A 9,658-nucleotide genomic window follows, 5' to 3' on the forward strand; every position below is an offset into this window, starting at 1 on the left:
ATGAGTTGAGAGTCAAACTGTGTAGGGTAAGAAGAATGGGCTGTAGGCTTGTTAAAACAGAGTGCTGTCTCTCCCTCTCTTCTCCCGCTCTCCGCAGTTTCTGGGTCAGTAGTTCTGGGTCAGGGCCTGAGGATTTGCCTTTCCTATAAGCTCCCAGGTGATGCTGATGTCCTCAGGAACCACTAGGTTGGGTTTATACGTATTTCTGCAGAACAATGTTTTTGATACTGTGGAGGATACACCCCAAGTGTTGTGGGTTCAATTCTGTCCTCCAAAAAGATACGTTTCCTAACTGCCAGTTCCTCAGGCCATGTCCTGTTTGGAAATAGGGTCTTTGCAGATGTAATTAGTTAGGATGATGCCATAGTGGCATAGGGTGGGTCCTTAATCCAGTGTGACCGATGTCCATATAAGAGGTGGAAAACTCTCCCGGTTCAAGCAATTCTCTTGCTTCAGCCTCCCTAGTAGCTGGAGTTACAGGCACACACCACCACTACTGCCTAATTTTTGTATTTTTAGTAGACCAGGGGTTTCACCATATTGGCCAGGCTGGTCTCTAACTCCTGACCTCAGGTGATCCACCTGCCTTGGCCTCCCAAAGTGCTGGGATTACAGGCATGAGCCACCATGGCAGCCAAGAGTGTCTTTTTTATGCTAATGAGAAGACTATGGCCAGGCGCCCCTAGGTAGCTTCAGGATGGGGCTGGTCACCATAAAGTTTGGAACTTTCAGCACCCGCCTACCACAGGAAGGGGAGAGGGGCTGAAGGTTAGTTGATCACCAATGGCCAATGATATATTTTCTGACCTCTTTACTCTTTATTATTTACTCATTCCTTTTTGCAGAACTATGATCCTAGGATTATATATGTCTATATAGCGTTCTCTCTCTATGTATACATATATACACACATATATTTTTGAGATTCTGAAAGTATAAATATACATATAGGCATATATTTTTACATTTTTTTTTTTGAGACTGAGTTTCACTCTGTTGCCCACGCTGGAGTGCAGTGGAGTCCAGCATCTACTTCTTCATTTTAGAACTTGGATTAGATCTCGGTTAACTAATCTATACCATACCTCTTATTTTGTCAAAGAGAATGTTTATTTTTAAAACCTTAGGCTTTCTGGTGAATCATAAATCATAATTTTCTATTTTGATTTAGCTAGTGAGGTAATATCAAATTGCTTCCCCAGATTTTATCTATATATAAATTTTATTCTATTATTGCTGCACGACAAATAACCTGAAAATTTAGTGGTATACAACCATAATGTTTCATTTTTCACATGATTTTGTTTGTCAGGAATTAGGTAAGGCAGTTTCACTTTGGAGTCTCTCATGCAGTTTTGGCCGGATGTCAGCTGGGGCTGCAGTCATATGAGGGTTCTACTAGGCCAGAAACCTACAATGACCCTCACAGATGGCTGACGAGCTGTTGGGAGCTCAGGTGAAACTTGGCTGGAGCATTTATATGCAGCTTGTCCATTTATAGTGATTTCAGGATAGTTGGGCTTTTTACATGGTGGCTGGTTTCCCCTGAGAGGAAGCGTCTCAAGAGAACCAGGCAGAAATTTTTCAGGCCTTTTAAGGGCTTTTCAGGACTAATACATGGTGTAGTTTCACTTCTGTTGTCTTCTATTGTTTGAAGCAGTCATGAGCCTGTCCAGATTCAAGTGGTGGTGACATAGCCCTCCCATCTCTTCATGGGATGAGTGTCAAAGAGCTTATGGGCAATACATTTATACTGCTTCATGGTTACTGAAGTATATCTTACATATAATAAAATACACAGATCTTAAGCATTGAGTTCAATGAATATTGGTAATTGTCTAGACCCATGCATCCATTGCCTGATATGAGGTATAGAACATTTTTTTCACTCTGTAAACTTTCCTTGTGTGCCTTTCAAGTCAATCCTCACACATAGTTTTTCCTGTTCTGTGAGGTCACATAAATGGAATTATACTATTTGTGTATTTGGCTTCTTTAATTCAACATAAAACTTTCAGATTCATCCATATTGTTGATGTATCACCTGTATGTTCTTTTTTTTTTTTTTTGAGACGGAGTTTCACTCATGTTACCCAGGCTGGAGTGCAATGGCGCAATCTCGGCTCACCGCAACCTCTGCTTCCTGGGTTCAGGCAATTCTCCTGCCTCAGCCTCCTGAGTAGCTGGGATTACAGGCACGCGCCACCATGCCCAGCTAATGTTTTGTATTTTTAGTAGAGACGGGGTTTCACCATGTTGACCAGGATGGTCTCGATCTCTTGACCTCGTGATCCACCCGCCTCGGCCTCCCAAAGTGCTGGGATTACAGGCTTGAGCCACCGTGCCCGGCCCTGTATGTTCTTTTTTATTGCTGAGTTGCATTTCACAGTATGAATATACTACAGTTTCTTTATCCCTCACCCACTGTTGGATATTTATTTTTAGTGTGTGGCTATTACGAGTGAAGATGATATGAACATTCTTGTATAAGTCTTCAAATGTTATCAGGGTATCTTTGGAATAATATTTTCATATTATTAAAATCCAGTGTTTCTGAATTGTTTTAATGTTCAAAGACCTTTGTTACTATTTACAAGCTTTTTTTGGGATTAAGGAGGCATGGAGTTCCCAACCCTGGGGCCATGGATCAGTACAAGTCTGTGACCTGTCAGGAACTGGGCTGCACAGCAGGGGGTGAGAGGTGGGAGAGCAAGCGAAGCTTCATCTGTATTTATAGCTGCTGCCCACTGCTTACATTACCACAGGAGCTCTGCCTCCTGTCAGATCAGCAGCGGCATTAGATTCTCTTAGGAGCATGAACTCCATTGTGAACTATTCACGTAAGGGATCTAGGTTGTGCACTTCTTATGAGAATCTAGTGCCTGATGATCTGTCACTGTCTCCTATCATCCCCAGATGGGACTGTCTAGTTGCAGGAAAACAAGATCAGGATTCCCACTGAGTCTACCTTATGGTGAGTTGTATAATTGTTTCATTATATACAGTGTTAACAATAATAAAGTACACAATAAATGTAATGTGCTTGGATCATCCTCAAACCATTCCCCCACATTCCCCTTCCATCTGTGGAAAATTGTCTTTCATGAAACTGGTCCCTGGTGCCAAAAAGATTGGGGACCACTGGTTTATAGGATGTACTAAAAAGGATGGAATGGTGTCTTATCAAGAAAAGCAAAATCTGTATCATCCATAATTTCAATTACATAACTGCTCAGCATGAAAAATTACAAAGATGGCTAAGATTTTAAAAAATGTAAATGGAAATTTCCCCTCAAAACCAGTTTCTCCTCTGCAACCTTCAAATCTCATCCCCTGGAGGTCAGAAAAGAGTGGGTTAGAATTCTAAATTTCTTTGTGCGTGTGCAGAGGATAGTATTGTTGGAAAGTGAAGAAGAGGATAGTGTTGTTGGAAAGTAAAAGTTCATTACTGACTACGAACTGTAAGTCTGGGTTCAGTAATAAGAATACTTACCTCCCTTTTAGGTGACTCAACCCCAAGATATTGCTACTGTTGCCAAAAAGGGAATAAAGGTCATTGTGTCTCTGAGAATGTAGGAGATGGGGAGAAATGGTTTAAAGATTCTTAAAAAATTGCACAGACAGTAGTTGTCTGCTCTTTGGTTATAGGTGAATTATCTCTATCCCAGTTAGGAGTGGAGGACTGAAGTATGTCTCAATGCACAAACTAAAGCTCTGCAGGCTTGAAAAGAAATTTTCTTTTGTAGTAAAAGGCTAGGCCCCTTGTTATGGACATGAGCGTTATATCTGTTAGTTATAATAGATTATTGGGGGTATCATCCAGGCAATGAAGCGTTCTATAAGAAGATTATAAAGGTAATCAGATTTGCCCCATGGATTTTGTCCAGTGGTTTTGAAGGCAAAACAAGATTAATTTGAATATGTAGGGAAGAAAAAGAACTTGATATTGATGTGGGGCTGTTTTTTTACATTTAAAAAAGGCTGACAGTGTCAACTACTAATTAAAAATCTGTAACAATCTCTAGTGTGGCTCCAGATTAATGGGGGTACCTTGAAAAACTGGGTCAAAGTAAAGTGACAAAAATTATAAAACATACATGATAATGATAATAAACAAGACATTTATTTTTCATAATCTTTTGGGGGAAAGGAGAAAAGTCAATTTGCCCTACCCAGTCATGGTCTTTCTGAAAGATTCTCCATTCATTCCATAGAACTGGATAGGTTGTTTAATCTCAGTGGGTTTTGTACTCTTAATTCATAAAGAGAATTTCTCTTCAAGAGAGTGATCAAAGGGTGAGCCTTTGTGAGCAGCTTCGCTGGTGCACGGCCAGACTCCCTCTCTGGGTGAAGCTTTTACCACATTGGCCACACAGATAGGGTGTCTCTCCTGTGTGTATTTTACCATGCAGAATACAATTCCCCCTTGTGTGGAAACTCTTCCTGCATTGGGTACAGGCATAGGGCTTCAGGCCCGTGTGGACTCTGATGTGAACAATTAAGCTTCCTTTCTGACTGAAGGCTTTTCCACACTGATCACATCTATAGGGCTTCTCACCACTGTGAACTCTCCTGTGAACAGCAAGGTTACTCTGATTCCTGAAGCTTCTCTGACAAATAGCACACTCGTAGGGTTTCTGTCCAGTATGGAGTCTCTCATGGACAGCCAGACTACCTCGTTGACTGAAGCTTTTCCCACACTCTTTGCACTGATAAGGCTTCTCTCCTGTGTGTATCCGCTGATGTGTAACAAGATTGCCTTTGGCCCTGAAGCTTTTTCCACAGTGGGTGCACTCAAAAGGCTTCTGACCAGTGTGGATTCTCTCATGTAATGTGAGACTACCTTTTTGTCGGAAGGATTTTCCACACTCCTGGCACTCATAGACCCTTTGTCTCACTCCAGGTGAATCTTCCTGTAGTGTCTTCGAATCTGGTGATTTTTGTTCCAGCTTTTCTCTTCTGAAAGAATTTTGGATATCCCAGCTTGAGGATCCTGTAGCCTCAGAGTGGTCATATTTGTGGTGGGCTTCAGTCATCACATCTGGTAAAATGAGAGGGAAGTCATGTAAGAGGCACCAATATGCTGAGTGAGAAAAGGGAAAAGAAACATAATACTTTGAGTGCTTATGATGAGCCAGGCCTTATTCTTTGCATAGACAATGCAATCCTGAAAGCAATGCCATAAGATTGATATAGATAATGGGAACACAGAGAAGCTATCAAAGGTCACAGAGCTAGGTAAGTTAGAGTTGACTCAAACAGGCATTCTCCACAGCAGTGTATTGCCTCTAAACTTAATTTAGGCCAACAAATAACCTTGTAAGATAGATATGGTATTCTCTATTTTACAGGTCAGAAAACAGGCTTAGAAAATGTAGAAAACTATATAGGATTATATAGAGCCCCATACCAAACTTCTATCTGACTCCAAAACAGGTTTGGATCCAGGCTGTATAAGGCCTAAAACTTTCACACTTTAGAGGCACCCTTTTAAGAAAATGTATAAAATTAAGCACAGGGTCTTGGAGAGACCAATGCAAGTGAGGGGTCCTAAAACTTAAGCTGCATTTGCTTCTTCAGAAATCCACCTCTTTCCAGTCTGTTCTGACAATGAAATCAGCACCATGACTTCAGAAAATATGCAGCACAATTCTGGGTGCTTTACATCTATCATTGCTAATCCCTGCAATCTTATAAAATAGATTTTATTGTCCCATTTCACAGACAAATCTGGAGCTTAAGGAAATTAAATAACCTGATACTGCAGATCTAGCCATGGCAATTATAGAATCTGATCCAAGGAATTTTTCCCATTAAAATCCTTTCTATTTTCAGTCTACTAAGCCAAGGCAAAACTGAAATCAATTTTGGTTTGGATGTTATTCTCAAATACTTCCTATGCAGATATTGACTTTTTTCCCCCTAATACTGCCCTGCATCTGAGCCTCCTGGTGCACTTTAAATGTGGGTCCATTCACCACTATTAACAGTTTTCTTGGTGTCACCCCAGGGTAATTTTCTTCTCGTTACCTTGCCTTATTCAGAGACAGTGCTGAGATTTAAGCTGTTCATTCATTCTCAGAGACTACCTCAATGCTACCTCCATATCAAAAGGGTTCTCTTGCTCCGTTTCTACTATTAGTTCTAACTCCAGCTTGCAGGCTTTTCTTGTAACTCTAGGAACAGTGAGGTCTATCAAAGCAAGGTCTCCTCTGCTTCCTCAGACTGCTGACCAGTCCTAAGGAGAGGGACACTGGATATCTGTGAGCTGGGCACATCCAGCCATCGACTGACTCACTCACTGAAGAATGCTACATTCTGGGCATATCTTCCATGACAGTCCAGCAGGGTAGCTGTTGGAAATCCAAACATGTCCACTTCTGCTTATGACCTCAGTCACCACCTCTCCATATGATTCTTCCATGGGCTGTTCCTGAGCACCTGAGGGAAAAAACCAAACAAACGAACAGGAAAGTGCAGGAGAATTGACATGTGAGAAGGAAAAAGTCACCAGTTGTTCCAGTTTGAGGCATAAGTGAATGTAAGAAACCTAGATTGCCTGACACAATGTCAGTTACCTATAACATCACAGTAAAATGGGCCTAAAGGTACTAGGACCACACACAAATGAGTCTGGGAAGAAGCAGGAGGTGGGAAAGCAGAGAACACATAAACAGATGTCTCTTCCTGCCAATCACAATAGTTACTCCTGTTTATACTTTGGTCTTGGCATGTGATTGGGATCTTCCATTTTCTTTCCCCACTTACTACTTTCATCCCTCCAAGCCCCAGAGGAATTCAGAATAGAAGAAATCAACATTTCAGTCTTTATGATTGGTTCCATGTTGAAACGAATCAGTTCTCCAGTTCTCTGTAGTTATAAACAATTAAGGGAGTCTGTATGGTACCACTGAACAATTCTTAGGCAGCTAAGGACCCTGACCCGCCTCTCTCTTGGTCTTGAAGATGTAAGAATACCAGTTCTGACCAAGTGTAAATACTTGTCAATTCTTGGAAAAGGAAGACCTACTCAAAAATCAAGCCCAAGGCACTCCAACTAGATTAAGTAACTTGCCCAAAACCCACAGAAAATAAGGAGTCAAGGTGGAGCAAAGGTTCCAATCCAAGACTTTCCGGATCCAAAGCCTAGGTTCTTAAATTAGATAGTTGTCTAGTTTCCCATCACTAAAGAGCTGGTCAGAATGCTTATAAAATTGAGCAGAAAGGAACAGAGTTTGACCAGACTGAATTACTCTTCATATCCTAGGAATCCTCTTGTATGTGCTCTGAATTATCTAAAAAAATTTAAAAAAATTTTTTTTGAGTCAAGGTTTTGCTCTGTTGCCCAGGCTGGAGTGCAGTGGCTCAATCATAGCTTGTTGTGACTTTGAACTCCTGGACTCAATGGATCCTCCCACCTCAACCTCCCAAGTAGCTGGGACTACACATCAGCACCACCAAGCCTGGCTAATTTTAAATTATTAAAACTTTTTTTTGTAGAGATTGGGTTGCATTATGTTGCCCAAGCTGGTTTCCAACTCTTGGCCTGAAGTGATCCTCCTGCCTTGGCATCCCCAGATGCTGTTAGGCATGAGCCACTAAACCTGGCCCAAATGATTTTCTTTTTTGAATATTTCTTCTTACTTCAGGATCCTAATTACTGAATTCTTATACTTAAAAAAAATGCAGTAATTCAATGCATACTCTTTCTTTCCCTCTAATATGTCCTATCAAAATGCTGGCCTTCTGATTTAATGAAATAATAGTATGATGCTACCATTATTTGTTAAGCACCTGGTTACGACCAGGAGAGTCATTTAAACTTTTATTTGGAGGACTCATGTCCAACTTGGAACACAAGCTACAAAGGAATTCCCTACCAGCGTGCCAGCACATCATTTGGAAGTTCAACGTATTCTTGCTTAACTGCATACCCATTAAGAGTCCCTGGAAGAGTACATGGCGCCTGCTGCCTGGGGCTCGACTCTGTTGTTGGAGATTCCAGAAATTAGAGCAGAATTCACATTCCTGCCTCTCCACCTGCTGTGAAGTCTTCAAGTTACAACGCCGCTGCCTATCAGGGACCTCCATGAGGGGGCACTGTCATATTTTTCTCCCTAGATCACAGGTCTGAGGAATCAGTTTTCCCAAGCTTTTGTAAAAAGTGGGTTTATAATAAAAAACATTGATTTTCCTAACAGAAAGGCTATTATATCCTTTGGAAAAAGCTTAGAAGTAGGCCGTGAGAGTCTTGGCTTCTTGCCGTGGTTCCCCCAGGATATGACCTTGGGCAAGTAACCCAGCAGCCCTGACTCTGTTTCCTCACTTATTAAACAGGTTACTAACACTGTCCTATCAGGCAGCTCCTGGGAGAAGGAAAGAATCAAACAGGAAGGGTCTCTGACGAGACCACTAGACTCAAGACCTAAAATCCAGCGTCCTCTGCAGGGCGATGAGAAAAGGGGGTACACTTGGCGGTCTTGAGAACGTCTTGGGGCCAGTTTCAGGCGTAGGAGCTTGTGCGTGGCGTGGTTTCCCACACACGGCCTGGGTTCCCACTCTCCCCCCGAGGGGCTGCCTCTCCTCGCAGCCCCGGAAGGCCGGCGCCGGCTTCCTGACCTCGCTGAACCCCGTACGGAGGTCCGGGGAGCCTGCCGCGGCCTCCCCACTCCCACGCCCCAGCCCCATGGGCCCTGCTCCTCTCCGCAGACGCTGCCCTCCCTCCTCGGGCCCCGGACCCGCCCTGCGGTCCCGAACCTCTGCACCCCGCTCTGCGGTCCAAGGGACCCTGCTCTGCGGACCGCCGACCTCTCCGCTCGCGGCCGGCATTCCTAGGGTCCCCGGCCCTCCAGGCTTGATCATTGCCGCGGCGGCTGCTGGCCCAAGTTAGCCACACGGAGGGCCCTGGACGGCGGCCCGACCGCGCAGGCCCGCCTCGCCGGGGCGCTCTGACCCAGCCGGCGGCCTCACTCACCGGAGCGGCGCGCGCCCGCAGACAGACAAAGGCCGGCGCCGAGCCCGCAGCAGCGCCAGCGCCGGTGCCGGCGGACCGGACTACAACTCCCAGGAGTCTCCGCGCGAACCCGCCCGCCGCGGGCCATGGGTCTCGGCGGCCCCGGCTTCCAAAGAGCACTGTGGGAAATGTAGTTCTCCCGTGCACCCTGCGCTCGAGCTCCGCGGGTCCCGGGGGCGCGGGAACCTCAGGCCCCTGAGCTTGGACTGGGAATCTGGAGCCCAACGGCGCTGACCTGTCCGCGGACGCGGAGCGGGGACCGAGCCACAGCCATTCAGATTAGCAAAATATGATTGAAAGCATCGGGGTAGCAGGCGCTGAGCCAAGGACACAGGAATCCAGAATTCTTGCAGGGCGTCGCGGAAGGAAGAAGTTTTGGGGAGAAATCTGTTCATAAAGCCTTGGGTGCTTCGAGGTCATGTGTTGAGCCGCTCCCTGCATGAGCAAAGGCGAAGCCCGCTTTCATGGAGCTTCTGTGAAGAGCAACAGAAACACAGGTAGTCCAGTGCTTGTGAGATACTGGGAGGAGCACGGTTGCTTTTGGACACGTACCAGATAAAGCGTCTCCCTTTCCCTCCCCCTTCACTCTGTCTCCCTGGCTGGAGTGCAGTGGTTGCGATCTTGGCTTACTGCAACCTCTGCCTT

At 44.6% G+C, this 9,658-nt stretch overlaps 1 protein-coding gene across 7 annotated transcripts; it reads right to left on the reverse strand.

Moving 5' to 3' along the window:
- Positions 1–4,101: 4,101 nt before the first annotated feature.
- Positions 4,102–9,413, reverse strand: ZNF32 (zinc finger protein 32). 7 transcript variants are annotated; one of them, XM_032267265.1, is made up of 3 exons: positions 8,975–9,413; positions 6,303–6,441; positions 4,102–5,041 (listed from the first exon to the last, which is right to left on the reverse strand). In XM_032267265.1, the coding sequence occupies exons 2-3, from the start codon at positions 6,370–6,372 to the stop codon at positions 4,290–4,292; spliced, it is 822 nt and encodes a 273-aa protein (XP_032123156.1). In that variant the 5' UTR covers positions 6,373–6,441; positions 8,975–9,413; the 3' UTR covers positions 4,102–4,289. The 7 variants fall into 7 exon arrangements, with proteins under 7 accessions (XP_032123156.1, XP_032123152.1, XP_032123157.1 ...); XM_032267261.1 differs by having other exon boundaries at positions 4,102–5,083; XM_032267266.1 differs by having other exon boundaries at positions 6,299–6,441.
- Between the last annotated feature and the right edge of the window lie 245 nt (positions 9,414–9,658).

This window comes from Sapajus apella, unplaced genomic scaffold, assembly GCF_009761245.1.
Source record: "Sapajus apella isolate SASKATOON/1434 unplaced genomic scaffold, GSC_monkey_1.0 scaffold167, whole genome shotgun sequence".
NCBI lineage: Eukaryota > Metazoa > Chordata > Mammalia > Primates > Cebidae > Sapajus > Sapajus apella.

What these genes read in the sequence shown, in the direction of transcription:
- ZNF32 (XM_032267261.1), bottom strand. Translation starts at nt 6,372, where the DNA reads ATGTTTGGATTTCCAACAGCTACCCTGCTGGACTGTCATGGAAGATAT. An exon ending in CCAGAATGTAGCATTCTTCA is followed by an intron (nt 5,084 to 6,302) that starts GTGAGTGAGTCA and finishes TTTCTCACTCAG; the next exon opens with CATATTGGTGCCTCTTACAT.